Raw genomic sequence first — 23,866 nt, forward strand, 5'->3', positions numbered from 1 at the left:
CTTACAGAGAGAATTCTGTAAAAATTAGAAACTCCATTTATACATCAACAATTCCACTTTGTATCCTTTTAGTTAGAAGATATGGTGAATCCCCAGCCATAGATACAATTTTTCTTGTTGCTAAAACTTGAACAAACTATCTTTAAGAAATATAGTAATAAACATAAGTGTTTCAATTCTATTCATTAAAATTATTTAATGTGATAGTAGCTGAGGGCATCCAATGACATGCTGATAGGCAAGTTAGTTATGTGTGGGCTGAAAATAATGACAATTATGTGAATATATAGCTGGCTCACAATTTATTTTTAGAGTTCCCATCAATTATTTTTTATCAACTTGGAAAGAGGGCCAAATTATTATTCAAGTCCACAATTATCAATTCCCAAGACAGATTTTCAATATTTCAATATTTTTATTAATAATCAGATAAAAAGCTAAAGGGAATGCTTCTCAATTTTCAAAAGTTACAAAATTGAATAGGATTAGCTTATATTTATATTAGCTTGTATATATGTACAATAACAGACCTCCGGATTTTTCGTCGGGCCCTGAAAACCCATTTATTTCAACTAGCGGGGCTGGCCTGAGTTAATTTTAAATTGATTTTAAATTGGGTTATTTTAATTTACGGCCAGTAATATTTAATTATTTTAAATTGTTTTTAAATTTTGTATGTATTGTTTTTTACTCTGGCTGTTCACCGCCCTGAGTCCTATTCTGGAGAAGGGCGGTATAGAAATTTAAATAAATAAATAAATAAATAAATAAATAAATAAATAAATAAATAAATATTGTGGAATAAAAAATAAAATTCAAAGCAATCTTGACAGGTTGGAGAAGTGGATTAAAAGTAACAGAATGAAATTTTAATTGAAGTAAATGCACTAGACAGGGACACAGTCAAGTGCACAGATATAAGTTATATAATATCTGGCTTGATAATAGTACTTGCAATGAAGATATTACCATAGAAGTTAATTGCAAACTGAGTCAGCATTATAAAGAATGAATTTCCAAATCGTAAGAAATATTTTCTCGATTCTATTCTGGATATTACAGTCTAAGAAGATTCAGTGAAATTACAACACATTTTGAAAAGGACAATGAAGATGATTAGGACTTTAAAAACTATGCCCTAAGGGTGATTGACCTAGCTAGATACTGGTATGTTTAGCCTTGAGCAAAGACATTGGTGGATAGGATAACCATCTTCAGATAACTGAAAAAAAGGTCACATAGAAAACTATCAAGGTATCATTTTCACTCCAAAACACAGGACATGGAATAATAGATTTTAAATTACTGAAAGATAGATTCCAATAAAATATTAGGGAAAAATAATAGGACGAGTAGTTTGATGGTGGAGCCAGAAGCTTTCTTTCATTGGATGTATTCAGGTGGATGCTAGATAACCATATGTGTAGGATGCTTTAATCTGGATTCTTTTACATAACTAGAGGATTAGACTCAATATTCCTTTCCGAATCTGGGATCTTAAAATAGAAGAAACCAACCTACTCAGACTTAGTGTTACTGTCCAAGGTTCTGATTTCATGCTCTCAAATTTCAGATTATGTGATTATCCAGACATGACTGTACCTACTCTTAGGTACAATCTGATTCTGATTCCGCTATCTTTTGAAAATAACTTTTGTGTTAAAATGATTGAAAAACCTTCTCCTCTGGAATGTTGGGTGCTTGTGATACAGTGCCCAAAATACAGCAGTTTAGTGCTTTTTGTACCCAAAGCACTGATGTATAGGTTATTTAACCCACAATATTTATTATTTGTTACAGGCTTTATTTATATCGCTCATAAGTGCTTCAGGACTTTTTTTCACTTTGCATATATCCAGAGCAGAATAGGACAACTCACCACAGCCAACAATTCAATCACCAAATCAATTCATCACTGCCAATTCGCCATGACTAACTTGACGCGGCCAATTTGCCACAGGCCAACTTGCTTGGCTAACACACTGCAGGGCAATTCAACAATTTTGTTTAATTATTTAAAATAATTTTAAAATATTTTAATTTTTGTCATTCACATTTCATTTTGTCCCTCCTTTTTCATCCTTTCTTTAATGATTCTACTCCACCATTTCTTCAATATTATGTATCTTGTCCCACCATGAATTGTTCTGTGGTGAGTTAACTGTGGTGAGTTGGCTGCAGCAAGTTGGCCATGGCGAGTTGGCCACAGTGAGTTGGCTGTGACAAGTTGTCCTAAACCTTATCCAGCACATGGGTCCTCTGAAATCTGTCAAGTCTCAATATGCAGAAAATGTCTATGACCCTGACTTCTGATGACTACATAGACACATCCCATGCATATTCTTTGGCAACATTTTTGGAAGGGGTTTTCTCTCTTCTTTTTCTAATGCTGAAAGAAAGGAAGAGCTCAAAGTAACTCAGGGGGCTTCCATATATAAGGCAAGATGAAACATTTTCTGCCTTCTAATAAAACACCTTAACCCTGCCCTAAATTGGTTCTCAAATATCTTATATACTCATACTATTTCTAGTAAAATATTTTTTTCTTGATCTAAAAAGCAAAAAAAATCCTATTGTTGTATATCACTGTTTATTGCAATCTGTAGCTTTATTAATCTATGTATTAATTACAGGAAAGTCTATTATTTTTATAGACACTTTATGCCAATTTCACTACTATAAAATTATGGTTGATTTTCCATTGCATAATCAGAAAAAAGTTGGACCCTTTAGATAAATTACTATAGCCAAACATCATTATATTTTGAAACAGAAATAACATTCCATAATGTATAGACTTTGCTTTGCTACATTTCTGTATCTTCTTAAACAATATGCTGAAAGTCAACTGACTTCCCCCACCATCTTTTTTTTATTGAATTAAATTTACTTGGCTTAAAAATGCAATATAATTTTCATACAGAAAGCTTCACTTTTAAATAGGTTAAAAGTATTTAAGAATACTTCATTACTCCAGCAATAGAGCAAAAAAGCAGAAAAGTATGAGAAGCAGAAGAAATAAGTGAAGGTGCATTCAAGGTTATGGCTCTATCTACAAAACACTGAGGTCACCATAAGCATTTGTTCATCCTTATAAATACATTGCAAACTTAGAGTTTTAGTCAGTGGTGAAATCTGAACTGGTTTGCCACTGGTTTGCTGGCTACACATGCACGGTGCACGCCAAACGGCGGAAAAAGGAGGCTTGGGAAGGTAAGAACAGCGAGGGGGGGATCAGCTGTGCCACACAATTTAGATTCACTAGAACACAGGTGGGCAACTATGGCCCTTTTATGACTTGTGGACTTCAATTCCCAGAATTCATGAGCTAACATGGCTGGGTCAGGAATTCTGGGAGTTGAAGTCCACAAGTCATAAAAGGGCCATAGTTGCCCACCCCTGCACTAGAAAGCTGAATTTCCTGCTTTCTAGCAATTTTAAATCGCACAGCATAGCTGATTGTCAGAAATACCGGTTCGGAGGGACCAGTAGCTTTTATTTACTATTGGTTCACCCGAACTGCTGCGAACTGGTAGCATTTCACCACTGGTTTTAGTGAAGTTCTACTTTCTACTCAGGCAGCAACAGAGATTCATGAAATAAAACTTCCTTCTATTTGAAATGATGAGTAGATTAGAGAAGGATATATAAAAGATATAATAAAGAAATATGTTGTAATTTAGAAATACATGACCACCATGCTATTGATGGTGGTGGTGGTGGTGATGATGATACATTTAGGCATTCACTGTAAAATCATAATAATTCTGGAAGGCTTAATGTAAACAAAAGCAGAATGAAAGCATAAAGCATAGGTATAGCTTTGTTTATACTGTGATTAGATTGCTGGCTACTTAGAATTCAGTTTATTCTGATTTTTGGGTTAGGAAGGAAACAAGAAAAATAGGAACTAGCAGTACTCAAGAAGGAAAGTCTACTTTATTTCTTCCCTGTCCTCATAAGCCATTAGTTTCAACACTATATACAATTTGTTTATAGATGGGATCTTAATTTGTATTATGTGGTCATTCAAACTCAAGATTATTCTCATTTTTACTCATTTTCATCGTGGTTTTGATTATAACATTGAAATGTTCTAGTTCATATTGTCTTTCACATATATTGTATGCTTTATGTATTTTCCATACTCATATCCATTGGTTGGCTGGTTGATTGCAGGAGAAGATCCTGAAACAAGAAGAATGAGAACTGTAAAGAATATAGCTGATCTGAGACAGAACTTGGAAGAAACTATGTCCAGTCTTAGAGGAACTCAAATAAGCCACAGGTATTGTTTACTAGTGCAGTTGGATACATGGAACCATAAAGCAAAAACAGTGAAAAAGTGTATTGTCTAATCAAAATCTTCAGAGTTTCAAAATCTGGTCAATTAATGTTCTTAACCTTTCAGTAAATGTTTTGTTTCTTCTTTTTGTTCTCCTTCATTTTGAGGGTCTGGCCACAAAAAATTTAAGAAAACATTAGATAATAGTACACCAAGTCTTAAGAAGTGAGTTTAATCATTGTTCTTTAAGCAGTTTAAAGGTTTGATTTAAAACGTATCATATGGTTTAAGAAATAAATATCAAAAAGTGAAATTTAATCATTGTACAAAAGGGCAGTATTTCAGAAAACAAAATATAAATTGTCTTTAAAATCAGAGTAAAATCAACTTGTATAGCTCATATTTAAACAATGCTAATCCATAATAATGGTGCTGTATAGATGAGGCCATTCTGAATAAACATTGTGTGTTACTTGTAATTTGAATCTTGCCACTTGGGTTAAAGTAAACAGTTTTAATAGAATTTAGTCTTGATGGAGAAGGATGGAGAAAGCAGGTAATTCAAAGGAATAGTATTTGTTAATGGTAATAACACAGCTGAGTGACACTGTAGTTGCCAAATTCTATTAAGAATATTGTGCTTATCTTTATTTAGAATGTATTTACTGAAACAAATGGGAAACATTTCAAACTTAATCTCATTGTCATATTGCAATATTAATTTTAGCTACTGGTTTGTATGAGTGATTCATTACACTTTACAAGGAAGTCCCTGATTTTAAAAAAACCCTCCATTTTATTTTACAGTACTTTATGTTTTCTACTGGCATTTTGTCACTGCATGTCATTTGGTGAACATTTAACAGATTTTGTTTTCCATTACAAGGTTTGTTTTATTTTATTTAAATCTTATATATTAACATGGTTTTATCTCAAAGCCCACCATTGCTAAAAATATGGAAAATCTGAGAATAGAAATTGGCTTGTTGCAGAAAAATGTCAGCCTTAGAGTGACATCTTTAAAAACAGGTGCTATTTTTTCCCCTAAACCGTGTTTATTTAAAAGTAGAACTTTCCTTTGTCTACCTTTCATTTCATCCCATATGCATAGAAATATGGACACCATGGTTCAATAGTTTTTGTTTTGCTTGACAGCACACTGGAAACAACATTTGACAGTACTGTGACAACTGAAGTGAATGGACGAAGCATTCCTGGCTTAACAAGCCGATCTTCTCCAGTGACCTGGAGGCTTGGACAAGCTAGTCCTCGACTCCAGGCAGGTGATGCTCCTTCCCTGGGTGGAGGGTACCCTCGCAGTGGTGCTAGTCGCTTCATCCATACTGACCCTTCTCGATTCATGTACACCACACCTCTTCGTCGTGCAGCCATCTCTCGTCTTGGAAACATCCCCCAAATTGACATGGGTGAAAAAGGAAATAGTGACCTGGACATTTCCTCTGATGTTGATGTTGGAGGGTACATGAGTGATGGGGACATTCTTGGGAAGAGCCTTCGAGCTGATGACATCAACAGTGGGTAAGTTTTTCTTTTTTGTAAAAATGAGATTACAAAAATTGTGATTTTTTTTAATTCACAAATTAAATTCACAGAATTCACAAATCTGTTTATAAACAGAAAGGAATGAGGCAAAAATCTGAAAAATATGGTGAATTTGTTCCTGGCTGAATTAGAACTATAATAATTTACAATAAAAGTTATTAGTGAAAATAAATTAACTAATTAACTAATCACAGGTGCATCCCAAGGGGAGCCCCATGTAGAGAGCATTGCAGTAGTCCAGGCGGGAAGTGACGAGTGCCTGAGTGACTGTGCATAGGGAGTCCCAATCCAGAAAGGGGCGCAACTGGCATATCAGGCGAACCTGATGAAAACCCCCCCTGGCCACAGCCCTCATATGCTCTTCTAAAGACAGCCATGCATCCAGGAGCATGCCCAAGTTGTGAGCCTTTCTGTGGGGGCTAATGATTCGCCCCCGATAACCAGCGATGGCACCAGCTGGCTATATCGGGATGCCGGAAGCCACAGCCACTCGGTCTTGGAAGGGTTGACTCGGAGCCTCTTTCTCCCCATCCAGGCCCGCATGGCCTCCAGGCACCGGGACATCACTTCAAGGGCATTGTTGGGGTGGCCTGGGATGGAGATGTACAGCTGGGTGTCATCAGCGTATTGATGGAACTCCACCCCAAAGCCACGGATGATCTCACCCAGCGGCTTTATGTAAATGTTGAACAGAAGGGGTGAGAGGACCGATCCTTGCGGCACCCCACAAACAAGGCGCCTCGGGGTCGACCACTGCCCCCCTGCCAACACAGATTGTGACCGGTCAGAGAGGTAGGAGGAGAACCACTGCAAAATGGTGCCCCGCACCCCCAACCCTCCAACCGGTGCAACTTGATACCATGGTCGATGGTATCAAAAGCCGCTGAGAGATCTAACAGGACCAGGATAGAGGAGCAACCCCTATCCCGAGCCCTCCAGAGATCATCCACCAATGCGACCAATGCTGTTTCCATGCTGTGCCCAGGCCTGAAGCCAGACTGGAGCAGATCTAGATAGACAGCTTCATCCAGGTAATGTGGAAGCTGCCACGCCACCACACTCTCAACAACCTTCGCAATAAAACGAAGGTTGGAGACTGAACGATAGTTAGCAAAAACAGCCACAAATATAAATTTGTGATCTTTGGTAAACTGTTTACCAAATATGGGAAAAGATTCTAAGACATGTGAATATCTATAGCAAATTGGTAAAGTTCCATTAAGAGGGATGAATATTGCTCTTACTATAAGAGCATGCTTCTACTTATTTTTTATATGAGAATAAGAGTTGGGTATGACACAGTAGTGGGTTTCAATTTCGGCTGCTACCAGTTCGCTCGCTTGCACAACACTTCTGCGCATGCTCAGAGATGTCCGGGTGGGTGGCCAGAGCCTCCGCCGTCGCTACTGGTTTGCCCAATCCGGCGAACCAGTAGCAACCCACCACTGATATGACAGGAGAAACATGAAAGTAAGTTTCTGTGGAGATTATCAGTCATCCAGGTCATAGTTGAATCAAAGGTGCTTTTTAAAAAGCCAACTGGACTGGAGTTTTTTGCTTGAGGAAGAAGAAGATACTTTCCTTCTCATCCAAGAAGTTTCATCAGTTCGGACAGGATGTTGGGAGGGATGGAAGCAGGGGTGAAATCCAGCAGGTTCTGACAGGTTCTGGAGAACCGGTAGCGGAAATTTTGAGTAGTTCGGAGAACTAGCAATTACCACTTCTGGCTGGCCCCAGAGTGGGGTGGGAATGGAGATTTTGCATTATCCTTCCCCTGGAGTGGGGTGGGAATGGAGGTTTTGCAGTATCCTTCCCCTGGAATGGGGTGGGAATGGAGATCTTGCAATATCTTTTCCCTGTGATGCCCACCAAGCCATGCCCACCAAGCCACACCATGCCTACCAAGCCATGCCCACAGAACCCGTAGCAAAAAAAATTGGATTTCACCACTGTATAGAAAGATTGTTCTGATAGGAGGGGGGGGAGAGGGAGGACTTTAAAGGATCATATTTCTTTGCAGTCATCTGGTCATTAGCACTGTCCTGGAGATCTCTTGATGCCACATGGGGGTTTATCAGTGCTCTCAGGGTCACCTATGTCAGAGTGCAAATGGGATGGAATTTTCTTGGAACTGCTTAAAGGACTGTGTTGTAGACAAGAGATAGGTGGTGTCTTATATTCCCCTCTGTTGAGAGAGGGGAATGTTAACATAAATGACCTCTTTTACCCCTCTTTCAAACCAATGGTCCTCTCTTTATTCTGTCCACATTGTGGATAGGGAGGGATAAAAGAGAAAATTTATGTTTATAGGATAAAAATAATAGTTGCTGGTGTAGTATTTTTTTTCATGACCATTATGGTATGATGGTTCAAATATTTCTATAAATCAGGATAGAGAGAGCAAAATGGATATGGCAAAACAGATCAGTGAGCCTTAATTTGCACATGACCACCAAGTCTTTCAGAAGACTAAATAACCATAATAAAATTAATTAAATTATTTGTGGGCTAAATAGCAACATTTATGATATTTTTAAAGACTTTCAGTACTGAGGTTGCAGCAAGTTCATAGTTTCTTTACTTGGAATACAATTTTGCCATCTCATAATGCTGTAATGTCCTCCCTTATCTTGGAATATAAAATAAAATTCTAAGCAGGTACCATGTACTTTTTTTGGTTTGTTTGAACCAAAACTATGTGATAGTTCAGATAGGGGCAATCAGCTTTCAGAGAATTGCTTAAGTCTTCAGAAATCTTTGAATAAGTCTAGGAATGTCCAGGATTTTGCAGAAAGGATTTTGAGGAGTCCTAAGAATTTCACATTAAAAATTCCCTATAAATAAATAAATAAAATAAATAATTTTATTTCTATACCGCCCTTCTCCCGAAGGACTCAGGGCGGTGTACAGCCTATTTAAAAACACAGAAACAAAACAATAATTAAAATTTAAAATCATTAAATAGTTAGGCTCCAATTAAAAATCCCAGAAATTGTAGTCAGGTTTGATTCAAAGCTGAAATCTAAACATTGTAAATCATATTTAGATCCAATTGAGTTATGCAAAATTTATTTCTAAGTAGACCAGCTGAGAACTGAGTTATATTTGTACTTGTCCATTGATTCCAAGCCCTGTTTTGGCATTTAGTACATTCAACATTCATGAAAGGGTTAAACAGCTAGTGAGAGCAAGTCCAGGGAGAACAAGTATATTTCCATATCACTGGACATGCACTGGCTTCTGAAGATCTTGAGTGTTGACACAGGAGGAGATACAAATACATGCACTCAGTTGTGACAACTTTTGTATGAATTTTCATCTAAATGTGCTTTGAATTCCTGGCAGGTGTTAACTTTTATTGCACACATATTTGTAAAGGATACAACAATTTGACTGTTTGCAAAGTGTGGCTTATGTATGTGCATGCCTTCATCACACTACTAAGGCTAATGTTTCCAAACAGGTTCAGCCCTTGTACAATCACAGCCCCCTTATAATTCATTTAAATAAGCCCTGTTGTCAAAGATAAGTCTGAAAATAAGCCATACCTTATTTTCAGAATACTGTAGAACTTTGAGAAAAGGAAGACTGCTTTATTGAATAGAGGGGAGGTGCTGTGTTTTTTCATGTGAAAAATACAAATACTTTTTCAAGCATGCCAAGCCTACTTACTTTCTTCTCAGACTTTGCAGATGAATTCTTAATAAATTAATATGTAAAACTTGTTATTTTCTTCTATAATTGTTTTTACTTTGCCCTAAGACTGGTTTGTTGAAATCTAGACAAGTATTTAATTTTAGATTTATATTCCACCATTTATCAGGTCATATATCATAAAGTGGAGTAGTAGATGCTGTCTGGTGTTATCCCTGTATTCTTAGGGTTCAGGCTAAAAAGGGAGGAAAATCACTGATCTCACTGAAGTCAGGACACTCTTGGCATTAAAAGCAAAAACATATTGAAAATGTTAAAAAAAGGTGACACCTTGAATAAGAAGGTTGATTGCTGATTTTTGTTGAATACTTTACTGCTAGTAATCCTTGACTAAAAATGTAAAAAAGTATCAACTGGTTTATCAAAAGAGAAAATAAATTAGGTTGCCTTTCTTGAATGGAAATGTTCGAAATGGCAGTGCTCTTAGCTAAAATATTTTAAAATATTTTAAAGTACTGTTTCCATTTTATATTAAATAAGTAAAAAGGCTAATAAGCACTAAAAATACATGCTTCACCCAAGCATGCCAAACCTTATCTCTTTCATTCCCACTTTAATTACTTTAAACCTTGAGGACAATCATCCAGGAATAATTAAGAATTAATATGAGAAAGTACTCTGTTTCATGTGTGTAGCCTCTCAACTAAAAATTTTACCTACCTGAGACTAAAGTATCTTGAACTCTTAAATATGATTTTCACCTTCTTTTTCTTAATTTGTAATTCTATTAAAATGGAAGCTGCAATAGTTTTACCCACCCTCACCAAATGCCAAATATACAGTATTTCGACTTACAAAGCAGTCTGGTATCTCAGAAACTGCAGATTCCTGCTAGAATTCATATTAGGCATACAGTTGCTTCAAAATATGTTCCTAGCACATATGTTCCTGAAATGTCTAAGAAATGGCACTAAGCAAAAATGAGCTTTTCATTGATCTAGTGTAACAAAGCGAATGAACAGTAGTTTGCTTTAGGCTAGTAGTAAACCAATGTTTGAAATCACCGTTTATTCTTTGTTTACGGATTGCAAATGTATAATATGTGAAATACACATGGTTTATATCCAGTGGTGGGACTCAGCCAGTTCGCACCACTTCAGGATAACTGGTTGTTAACTTTCTGAGCAGTTTGGCAAACTGATTGTTGGAAGAAATCATTAGGGCAGAGAACCGGTTGTTAAATTACTTGAATCCCACCACTGTTTATATCTAATGTCCTGGTTTATTCCCAGTTTGCTTTTCAGTAATGTCTAGGTTTTAAACTGTTCACAGATGCAACAGAAACTAAAAAGATTGAGAAGTAAATAAGACATGAGCTAATAAACCATGACTATTTTGCCTGAGGTTTAGAATGTAAGAAGGTTATATTGGCATTAGATTAGAATCCTAGCTAATCCTACCCACTGTATCATTGTGACCATACAGATAATATCAAGCTATAGTAAATTCACTACGATAGGAATATATTATATGTCCTGACCACAGTAGGTAGAAAGCACGGGTGGGTTCTACTTACCTTTACTACCGATTCGCAACGGGGCTGCGCGTGCATGCTTGCTTCGCTCACACGCTCTTCTGCGCAAGCGCAGAAGCTTTTTCATGACATCAGGGTCAGTAGGTGGAGCCTCCCGGAGGTTTTACTACCAGTTCTATAGAACCGGTGTGAACCGGGGGCAACCCACCACTGGTAGAAAGAGGATACATACTGGAGCCATAGTTCTATCCTCTCCTACCCTTGCAGGATGTATGATAACATATCCATGTATCCTCTGAAACGCATATCAGTTTTGTGAATAAGGCCATTTTAATCAAGAGACAATGCAGTATCAAATACTTCTCCTTTTGTGGTGTAGCTGGGAAATAAAGAAGAGGGAAGTAAGATAGCTTATAGTAGGAAAATATTTATCCTTTTAGCTGATTATTTTCTACTTTGTCAGCAGCAGCAGCTTTCCCAAATATCAGGCAGAGATACTATTGGCAATCTGAGATGCCAAACATGGGAATTTCTACATGCATCTCTCAGAGAGAGAGGGGGAGGGAGGGAGAGAGAGAGAGGGAGAAAGAGGGAGAAAGAGAATGAATGAATAGAAGAACTCATCAAATTTACAGATTAAGCTGGTAGGAATAGTCAATACCCCAGAAAACAAGCTAAGGATTCAAAAAGATCTTGACAGACCAGCAATGGGCCCTATCCAACAACATGAAATGCAATGTGGAGAAAAGCAAGGTTTTACACCTAAATAGGAAAAACCAAAGGTACTAGTTCAGATTAGGCAAAACCTGGCTCCTAGTGGACGATCACTTAAACATGACTCAGCAGTGTGTGGCAGCAGCCATAAAAGTTAATAAAATAATTGGTTGTATAAACAGAAGCATAGAATCAAAATCATGTGAAGTATTTGTACTTCACATGATTTTACTAAATCCTTAATAAGACCACCCCTGGAATGCTGCATCCAGCTTTGGTCACCACATTGCCAATTGTCAAGAAGAGCAACTAAGATGATTAAGGGCCTGGAGACAAAAACATATGACGAATGGTTGCATTCATGGCCAGTATGGCCAGTCTAGAGAAAAAAAACGACATGGGGGACATGGTAGCAGTATTTCAGTATTTGAGGGGCTGCCATAAAGAAGAGGGGGTCAACTTATATTCCAAAGCACCAGAAGGCAAGACAAGAAACAATGGATGGAAACTACTCAAGAAGAGAAGCAACCTGGAATTAAGGAGAAACTTCCAAACCGTGAGGACAATTAACCATTGGAACAGCTTCTCTGCAGAAATTGTAGGTGCTTCATCACTGGAGGGTTTTAAGAAAAGACTGGACAATCACCTCCTGTATCTGAAATGGTATTAGAGTCTCCTGATTGAGCAGGGTCCCTCTCAATAGGAGCGGAGTCTCCAAGGTCCCTCTCAGCTTTATTCTGATTAAGACAGACAGACAGACAGAAATAACATATATATTACTGTTAGGTTATGACCCAGGGAAAGTAACTGTGATTAGCATATTTAAATCAATAAGGGATCTTAATTATAGAGATGTTATTTTATCATTTGGTTTAACAAGGTTCACTCTGATCAAGATTACATATCCTACAAACAACAAAAATATTACCTTTAATTCATATCGATAATAGTTGCACTATATAGCATAACAAAAATGTCTATAAGTGGTAGCCTTTCCTACTAATTCATTTTTATATTTATTATTTTTAGTTACATGACCGATGGAGGGCTCAATCTATACACAAGAAGCTTGAATCGAATTCCTGACATAGCTGCCTCTCGAGATGTCATTCAAAGAGGAATTCATGATGTGACAGTGGATGCAGACAGGTAAAGCCTTTTTTATATATAAAAGAATGTCAAATTACAGAGATTTGGGAAAGTTATTCAGGGCAATTAATTTTCAAATTTGTAAATATTGGGATCAGTAGCTGTAGGTTGGGGAGCATTAAAAATAATGGCAACAAAACCTAAGTTGGAGCTGGACAGTTATGTGAAGAGAACTGTGTATTCTTGAAAGACACAAAGACCTTCCCCCCCCCCAAATCTCTTGTATCAACATCCACCAGACAGTTACTATCAGAATGACCAATAATGTTGTGATTTATGAAGTGCTGCAAATAAATTGTCCTGTAGAATACAAAGGCACAGCAGCTGCCTAGCAATAATGCCAGCATTTAAGAATTTGTTCTTGTAAATCAGATGGTGATTAAAAATAACAACTTTCAGCATAACAGAATTTGTGCTGTAATTTTTATTTTGTATTTTAGACTGTTTTCTGCTCTGTGCATATACTGTAGATTATGCTGTCCTTGTGCTTGTGGAGTGCAGCCCAATGGCTAGTTTACAGTGAAATTGTAGTCTTCACATTTCAAATCGTTTCACACCTCTTGACCAAGTTCCTGAGCCATCTGCTACAGCAGAGAGAATTTGACAGAACTGCCAGCTTCAGCTCAGACTAATCCAAAGTATTTTTCATCCAAGTCACGATCAAAGAAAAACGTCATCAAAATATGAAATGGATTCTGAGTCCATATCTGGCTTCTTAAATAATGTCTGAACTCCATCAAGCCCCAATTAGTATAGTATTTACTTTAGCAATAGATGGATCTATCTTAGCTACCTAAGATAGAATAAGAATAGGTAGAAGGCAGAGGTGGGTTCTACTTACCTTTACTACCGTTTCGCAACTGGGCCGCGCGTGTGTGCTCGCTTCACTCACGCACGCACATGCTGTTCTGCGCATTGCAGAAGCGTTTTGATGAGGTCAGGGTCAGTGGGCAGAACCTCCCGCCGGTTTTACTATTGGTTCTATAGAACCGATGTGAACCGGGGGCAACCCACCTCTGGTGGAAGGTTCACAGAGGGTGATTCCCATCTGAAATAAGGAGGAATTTCCTGACATAATTGCTATTAAGCAATGGAACATCTATCTCTTGGAGCCATGGGTTCTCCATCATGAAGATTTTTAAGAAGAGGTTGATCAGCCATTTGTCTGAGATGATATGAGGATTACTGCCCTCAAGATCCCATCCAGCCAAGTGATATCTATTTACCATGCACATTTTCTGTTCTTTTTTGAATGGCTCCACCTTTCCCCCCACCCCCTCCATTTTTACAACCCAGTAATAATGTTTTTATACAATATGCTTCTTCTGTACTTATAATTTGTACTTGTATGGAATATTTTTCGGACATTGGAAAAGGAAGACTCAGACATATCATAGACAAGAAAAGAATATTTGTGTGCTTTAACAATCAAATAAACTGGCACTAAAATCATAAGATGTTAATTTGTTATAGCTAAAATCTTCTTTGTACTACAGCTATTTACTTTCTGGATTAGTCCATGCAGTTGCCTAAATATATTTGTATGAGATTGTACAGGGGTTGAGCAAACAGTCACAGAGCTACAGGAGAATACAAGCAATCCGTTTACTTTTTTTATTCATGCAATTGCTTTATTGTATAAGTTTCAAAGAAAATATAGCCTTCACATTTCTAATTTTTATCTCTTTGTACCAATTGGAAAGACTATTATTTTGAGGATTTCCTGGTGCATCTATTTAATTTACAGCTACTATTAAGAAGATTATTTTCTTTCCTCAAATCTAAAATATTGCATTTAGTTTGGGTCCACCACATTTTAGAAAGCAATTGAAAAATTGAAACATGTCCAGAGAAGAGCAATCAAGACAGGAAGGGACCTGGAAGGACCTCCAGCTACTGTTGGAAATACCAGGTAACAGTTGGTGGTACTGGGTATGTGTAGCCAGAAGAAAAGAAGATTGCGGGAATATATTATAGTTGTCTGTCTTCAAACAGTTATGGGCTTTGTTTAATTAAAGTCTCTGTGTGTATGCATTAACCGAGAAAGAATTATTATGGGAATAATAAATGAGAATATTTATCTCTTTGCATCTGGTGCTCTTTTGATCCCTTATATTACTAATTTTGCAAATACTGAAATTCTTAAAACAGATAATAGAGATATCTTGTTTGCTACCTTGGTTTTTGCTTCACTCCCATGTAAATGGCTGAAGTACGTGTTTGGTTTTTTGTTTTGTTTTTTAGTGTTGATTACAGCTGGGAAATATAAAAGTGAGAGTCATTTTTATCTCATTATTACAGGAGGAAAATTTCAGCATGTGCAGTGTAGCAGACTGTCCTAAATAGACACTGTGCTTTAAATACACCTGCAGAGCGTACATTTTCTCTGATTTCACTGCAGCTAATTCTAGGAAGAAAACAAATCTATACATAGACTGCTTTTAATTATACCAGTAATTTTGTACAAAAATTCAGGCCATGTGCTATGTTAATTTTCATTTCAATTTATATAAAGGTTTTGGCAGCTCTATTATCTGTAAAGATATTTCATTTTATTTATTTTAATCTATGGATATAAGCTCCTAAACTTTTAACAGTTCTAGTGCTATGCAACACAAAATGCTATTGTTAATATAAGTGATACTTTGCTTAGCCCAGAAACATAATTTAATACATTTTTACTTTATTTTACTTTATTATTTTTATTTTATTCAGTTTCAGTTTATTCACTTTCTGGGAAGTAGTAACAATATCTAACAATATTTTTAAAAGAATATAATTTAAAAAACTGTTTAAAATGAACAATAACATCGTGCATACATTAATTTATGAATTTAAAATATGACAAAAGTTGTGTCTTTACAGATTTTCTAAACACTGAAAAATTAGAGGCCAGATACAACTCTCTTTTTCAGAAAGTTAATTTCTAAAGGGCCTTTCCTGGACGTTTTAGTAGCCACTCAGTTAAGTAACAGAAATGTGATTCTTTTGATAATCTTAACAATTCAGGATTTTAAAGGGAATTACAAACATTTTAAATTTCACCGAAGGGGCAAGTGGCAAACAGATTTTTCAGCACAATATGATTAAGAAAGCTTATACTGGTTAACATCCTGGCTGCTGCTCTTGTACTAACTGCAGCTTCTAAACAGTTTTCAAGGATAGTCTATGTGTAACATATTGTGGTAATCTAGAAAGGATGTAGATAAATATATAAAATCTGACTCATTTCATGTTACGTGAGAAGTAATTATTCAAATTCACTCTTAATCATAGACACCATTTTCAAAACCAGTGACAGCCAAGGACCCCCAGTGTGTGAAACTACTGGTCCATGGAATGTACAATCCCATTCAAAATAGACTGAATCTCAGACACCACAATCCAATTTCAATATCTCTGTTTGTGTGAATTTAATTTCAGCCTGTTTCCCCTACTTAGTTCAGTATCAAACTTTGGAAACATGTAAATGAAGACTCAGTCATCTAGACCAAAAGTATCTAAAAAGGTTAAATCATAGCAAACTGGATCAAAGTGTCACAAGCCTTATTCTTCATTATGTAAATAGTACATGACCAGGGTATCAGGGGTTAACTTATTCTTCACTACTTAATATATTCATATTTCACCACTCCCATATCTAGCTCCACCCATTGTATATATAAGGAGCTGTATGCATTCCTTCTATGCTTCTATCTGTGATTATTCAGTGAATATAGAATGCCTTCTGTAAATAAACAGTGCTTTATTTGAACTTCTAATTCTCAACTTATTTATTGAGTCTGATCCTGAAAATATCGTAACAATCTGGTAGCAGAGGATGGTTGAATTGACTCAATAAAATCTTAAACATGTCTGAGAGAGAAAACTCCAGAAACAAAAGAGATAGGCCCAACACCAGGACATACAGCAAAGAAATGGAAGCAGATCAAGAAATAATCAATGAGTCCACGAATGCAATATCGAGAGAATCTGAAGAATGCACTACAGACGACGAAGAAATAATAGATGAAACTGATGACCAAGAAGAAAACGAAATAGAAAACAATGAACTCAGGTCAGAGATACTAAAACTCTTAAAAAGCCAAAAGAACGATGAAAACCTCGTCGCGAACCTCCAAGATATATTAAAAAACAACGGAGCAGCGAGAGAGAAGCGCATCGTTACTGACAAATCTAAAGACTCAAAAACGGTGAGCGATCTGCCTGCAGATAAAAATACAGCAAAAAAGAAAACTAACAATCCCGCGCAAAATTTCAAATGGCAGCCATCTTGGTTTCAACAGACCCCTAAGATGAGCGAAGCAGAGCCAATCAGATAAAATAAGGCGCGAAAAGCCTTATTCGATGCAAGAAATGAAAGGGAGAAAATTTACACCTCAGAAGAATCAGACACGGAGATCGAAGAAGCTTCAATAGATATGCGAATAAAGTCAGCAATGAAAACGCTCTATGCAGCATTTGGACCAAAATTGAAAATCACTAAAGAATCAACGAAAAGACAAGCAAGCAAGCAAACATCTCAAAATCTACCCGCTTCTATCCAAACGACGAGAGCACCGACGCCTGAACCTAGAGAGCCCTGCAGATACCACCCCACGCCACAGACGATCCCAAGGACCAGCGTCCCCAACGAAAGAAAGCGAGCGCCCGCTATCACCAGGACTCCCAAGATCGAGCCGGAGACCGATTCCTCGGAAGAAGAACAATGCGAGGGAGCTGCAGCAGCGAGAACCTCTCACGACGGCTTCAGGAACAAAATGAACAACGCGCATGTGCAAGACTACGCAGACAGCTTCGGAGGACATGAGGAACGGAGAGAACCATTCAGACTCGTTGCAAGCATCCCCACGCCATTTTGCAACTTTCAACATTTACAAGATCACGGACTACCCCCAGTTGTAAGTAATGGATCCAACAATATTGGGAATTTGCCCAATGACTTCCCAAAACTGAGAATAGATGGTATTAATTTGCAAGAATGGTGTCAGCAGCTCCAGGTTGTCTTTCTAAAAGAAAACTTACTGTTTTTTATTACTAACCCCCCAAAAAGACCTTGGACTCTAAAATTGGACTGCCTACACCATAGAGCATTTTTCTTATTAATTTCCAGTATATCTCCTGCCATGTATCACAGTATTAAGCAAAATCTGACTGTCTCAGAAATTATTCAATGCATGTTTAAATTGTTTCACAGTGAAAGTGTAGCCACTACTACAAGAATGTCTAAAGATTTCTTCTCATCTAGGATAAAGCCAGGGGTTACCATAAGTGAACATTTAATATCTTTAAACAAAATTAGAGCAGAACTGCATTTAAGGGGGGAGATAATTTCAGATCAAACAATGAAGAGTGTTATCATTAACTCACTAGACCCATCGTGGGATAATTATATATCACATTTAGACACAATCAATTTAGGATATTTATCCATAGAAAATCTATCTAATAAGCTAATAGCTGAAGACAATTCAAGGAGGAGTCGTTGTAACAATCACATGGAACATAAACAATATAAGAAGGTAGCATTTCAAGAAAGATATCATGAACCAATTGGATGCCACAACTGTGGATCCAAGGAACATAATAGGAGGGATTGTCCTAAACTCCTAAAAGAAAGACAAAGATCAGAATATAGAAATAGATACCACAACAGACAGTCATCCATTGATAGACATAGATATAGAAGTCCACCCAACTATAGAGGACATAGAGGGGGCAGAGATAATTCAAAGGATAGAAGGTCTGGTTCACTGAATGGGTTAAACAAACATGACAACACTAACATACAACTGCCAGAGAACAACGATTGGCTTATTGATTCTGGAGCAACTAATCACACTACAAATAATAAAAATATATTATCTTCATTTGTAGAAGATAAATTTGTAATTAAAGTAGCTAATCAAGAAAAGGTCCAAGTCATAGGTAGAGGGAATATAACCTTACCTGGCCTAGGAAAAATAGAGGGGGTATTGTTAATACCTGAAATACCTCATAACATACTTAGTGCAATAAAACTAAGCAGAGATTCTGACATAAATATTGTGTTCTCAAAAGGAAAAGCAACATTAGAGAAAAACAGAATAAGTATAGGTACTGTGATTATCAAAGGAGGTCTACCTTATTTAATGACAAAGGAGAGATGGTTACACAACATTGATTCCAACATGGAAGATAACAATGACATAGATAATGGAGACAATAGTAATAGTGACAATGAGGAACATGAGGTAATTCATAATCACAAAGACACACCCAATGAAAAAAAACCTAAAATTGGTAAACCAATTCATGATGAGTGTGCTCATGTCTTACATAGGAAATTAGGACATGCCAGTTTTCCTGTAGTACAAAAAGATGACTGAACATGCTGAAGGTGTTAAAATAAAAAATTGTGAAAACTATTTGGAATGCTCAGTATGTAAATCTACAAAACTCAAAACTAGTCCCAAACCCAGAAAGTCAACAAGATCAACCAACAAAATTTTTGATTTGGTACACATGGATCTAGTTGGTCCATTAACGCCATCAATCACATATAAAAAACGTTATTTTCTAACCATTGTGGATGACTATAGTCGTTATGGGTTTGTTTATACATTAAAACACAAAGATGAAACTTTTCAGAAATTTAAGGAGTTTTACAAACGTGTAGAAACACAACATAATATTAAAATAAAACAAATCATGACAGATAGGGGATGTGAATTCATGTCAAAGGAATTCTCCCAATGGCTAAAAGACAGAGGAATGTTACATTACACATCTAGCCCTTTCTCTGCATTCCAAAATGGAGTGGTAGAGAGAAAGAACTCAACATTACAAACCATGATTAGATGCACATTAGAAGATGCTGGCTTAGGTAAACAATTCTGGTCAGAAGCTTTACAATATTCCAATTATACACAAAATAGAACTTGGTCCAGCATTGTAAACAAGACACCATATGAAGTAATGTATAGTAGGAAACCAAAAATAGCACACATGCACATATTTGGAGTCACTGCAGACGTACACATACCTAAGCAATTGAGACGCAAAGGTGAGAACGTATCCAGAAGACTTAGGTTCATGGGATACGAAACAGGCACAAAAGGATACATATTTATCGATAATAATAACAAATTTATAGTTTCCAGAACGGCTGTGTTCCATGAACAGGCCAACTGGTCTAAAATACATCTTAATGAAATATTCCCAAACACCAATCCAGACACTAAACCTCAAGAAAAAAGGACTAGAGAAGAATACAATCACAACGCACATAAAAATAAAATCAAAACATGGACAAACAGTCAACACAAAATAAAGACAGATTCATTAACTAAAAAGGAAGCAAGGTATTTACATGACAATGATAGTAAACCAGAAAGAACGATCAGAAGTAACAGAAATCAAGTGCCAAACAAATACAAAGATTATGTAATGTATATGGATGGAGAAACATCAACACCTAACACATACGAGGAAGTGTTAAAGCTTCCCCCTGAAGAAAAGAAAAAGTGGGAATCAGCCATGACTAAAGAGATGGATAGTTTACGAGAACTAAATGTATTCACACCTACACCTGCACCAAAGGACAAAACTATTATTGGCACTAGGTGGATATATAAAATTAAAAACTTAGAGGGAGGCAACACCTTATACAAAGCTAGACTAGTTGCACAAGGTTATGCACAAAAATATCCCGAGGATTATAAAGACACATACTCTCCCACAGTAAGAACCGAGAGTGTTAAGACAGCTCTGGTTATGGCATCAGCACTCAACCTTGATGTATTCCAATACGACATACAGACTGCATATCTACACGCAAAATTAGATAAAGAAATATATGTAAGAGCACCTCATAGTTAATACACAAACAAAAATGAAACTTGGTTGCTAAACAAAAGTTTATACGGGTTGAAACAATCTGGTAAACGATGGTATGAATGTTTAGTAAAAGTACTCAAAACTATGAATTTCAATGCTACTACTGCTGATAACTGTTTCTTTGTCAAAAAAGAGGGTGATTCTCTAGAATTTGTATTAATTTATGTGGATGATATTTTGTATATAGGTAAACATAAGGGAGGAGAGAGACATTTGTAACAAAACTAAATGAACATTTCTCTTTGAAATCATTAGGTAAGGTAAATAAGTATCTTGGAGTTCAAATCAGTAAAACAAAAAGGGGATTCAAACTTTCTCAAAGAGACAAAATCATAGAACTTCTGAATAAATGTAATTTAAATAATGCTAAGCCCTGTGACACTCCCATGCAAACTGATTTTTTGAAGAACACAGACGAGTCATCCCCTGAATTTAAAGATAATACGCTTTACAGATCAGTCATAGGTTCCCTTCTATATATTTCCAATTGGACTAGACCTGATATTGCTTTGCCTCTCAACTTATTGTCTAGACACGTCAGCAAACCGTTACTATATCATTGGGAAGCTGTCAAAAGAATATTAAGATATCTAAAGAATAGTTTAGACTTCTGTTTGCTATTGGAACCTAATAATGTCAAAGAGCCCGTCCTCACATGTTACGCCGATGCGGATTGGGCTGGCGATACCACATGTAGAAAAAGCACATCTGGTTACATATTTTTCCTTAACGATTGTCCAGTTTACTGGTATACTGGTAAACAAGATTTAGTAGCCACCTCAACAACTGAGGCAGAATATGTTTGTCTGTCTAAGGCCTCAAAAACCTTATATGGTTTAATGACTTACTATCAGACACTTGGAAGAAACCCACTTTACCATTTATCATGCATGAAGATAACAAGGCTGCTATTGAAATATCTAGATCTGATGCTATTGGACAAAGGTCCAGACATATAGATATAAAATTCAAACATGTGAGACAGTTATCTCAGGATGGATTTATTAAAGCAGTTCATTGCGAAACATCAGAGCAAATAGCTGACATATTAACAAAGCCTTTGCCTTCTAAGCAGCATAAATACTTGACTTCTAAGTTACAAGTTTTATATTGTTCTGAATCTGAATGTAATTGTTGTAATATATCGAATCGGCATTTAGAGGGGGATTTGTCACAAGTAAATGCCTTATTCTTCATTATGTAAATAGTACATGACCAGGGTATCAGGGGTTAACTTATTCTTCACTAATTAATATATTCATATTTCACCACTCCCATATCTAGCTCCACCCATTGTATATATAAGGAGCTGTATGCATTCCTTCTATGCTTCTATCTGTGATTATTCAGTGAATATAGAATGCCTTCTGTAAATAAACAGTGCTTTATTTGAACTTCTAATTCTCAACTTATTTATTGAGTCTGATCCTGAAAATATCGTAACACAAAGTTTGTTAATCTGAGATGTTTCATTACTCATCCAAGTAACTTCATCAGTCAAAATAAAAAATTAGGCAGAGAGTCAGTGAGTTGTTGGAATGTACTAACTCTTGCCACACCAACTGCAGGGGTTTCTCCCCAAAATGAATTGCAATATTATACATTATATAATATATCACAGTAAAACAGTGTTTTGCTATCAAGCACGATGTCTTGAGGCAATGGATAGGTGTCAGAAAAATTTTGAAAAGCAGTTCTTGTAATAAAACTACACACTGGAGAAAAGCACTTACTACACACTGTGGAGAAAAGCACTTCTTAATGGTTAAGAATAATTCTTTGTTCTTTTTATGACATGGTTTCTGAATTGCTTTGAAAAAAATCTTTATTTGTAATATACATGAATAAAATCTTCTGAGAGAATGAGAACCTTCGAACTGGTGATAAATTCTAAGTGGCTCCCTCTCACTTAAGAGTGAAAGCAGCTATTTCCTTGAATTTGAAGAGGGAGGGTGTTTAAATCAAATTTCCAATGAAATAAAGAATGTGTTGAAAGAACTTTTCAATGAATTAATCAAATGTTGCTGGAACAATAGCCCAAAAGGAAGGAAACTGGCAAAGTATAGCTGGCCTCAACAATTATGTTATCTGGGGTATTTTTTGCTGTTAAATAACTTAGACATGGTAAGAGTTTATTCACGTGCTGTATATTGTTTGAACATGCTCAATATCATTCAACTAGAGAAAGTTGAATGATGCAAATTTAGAGTAGTCATATCATGCCTGATCCTATACTGCTTGGAAAGAAAATTCTGATATGAAGCAATGCTCAAAAAATAACATCAGCAGAACTGCATAAATATTTGAATTAGACAAAGTGATTGACTTGTAGTTCTGTAACACTGATCTAAGCAAGACTGCTCAGAAATAGTTTCTCATCACTGTAACAAGATGAAGCAAATGTCTCCATGGGAATCTTTATGCACACTGATACCCTAACTTCAAAGTTCCTGTGAAGCAAGAAAAGTTCCTCACAGTAATTACATCCCAGTAATTACATCCCAACTCATAGATTTTGCTACATCCATAATGTACTGAAATTAAAATAAAAATATTATGGAATGATTAGCTATCAGCTATCATACCCACTAAGGGTGGGTTGGTGATTTTTTTTTTTTTTTTGGAGGACTAGAGTAACTACTTTTGTTACAAACATAGACTTCAACCACTGTCTCATTCCAAATGCTAACTTTCTTTTTAAATGAAGCACGACATTAACTAGGTTTGTACCAATTATGCGATCAGAGGAGGAGTAATCCAATTATGTCTTTTACTTTACTTTTACTTTTATTTGATTTATATACCGCCCTACTCCTGAAGGACTCAGGGTGGTGAACAGCCAACAATAAAATACATACATACAAAATTTAAAAAGCAGAGATAAAATCGAATTAAATAATTTGTCCCAGACAGATTTAAAACCCCAATCAATTTAAAACAAATTTAAGCTTTGAATATTAAAAATACTAAAAAATATTAAAAATGTTTAAAAAGAGGGAGAAAGTTAGGCCAGTCCATATCATTCTTTCTATGTGTCAAATTTACATTCAAAACTGCCACAGTCTCATTCTTGTCCTCTTCTATCACCT

At 36.3% G+C, this 23,866-nt stretch overlaps 1 protein-coding gene across 2 annotated transcripts in view; it reads left to right on the forward strand.

Annotated features, from left to right (window-relative positions):
- NAV3 (neuron navigator 3) overlaps positions 1-23,866 on the forward strand; it is a 227,241-nt gene that overhangs the window by 120,614 nt on the left and 82,761 nt on the right. For both annotated transcript variants that reach the window (XM_070947671.1, XM_070947672.1), the window contains exons 10-12: positions 4,180-4,288; positions 5,441-5,824; positions 12,780-12,899. In XM_070947671.1, coding sequence (XP_070803772.1) covers positions 4,180-4,288; positions 5,441-5,824; positions 12,780-12,899 — 613 coding nt within the window. The remainder of the gene's footprint in view (positions 1-4,179; positions 4,289-5,440; positions 5,825-12,779; positions 12,900-23,866) is intronic.

The sequence above is a fragment of the Pituophis catenifer genome, unplaced genomic scaffold (assembly GCF_029215685.1).
Source record: "Pituophis catenifer annectens isolate HBS135680 unplaced genomic scaffold, rPitCat1.0.hap2 SCAF_7, whole genome shotgun sequence".
NCBI lineage: Eukaryota > Metazoa > Chordata > Lepidosauria > Squamata > Colubridae > Pituophis > Pituophis catenifer.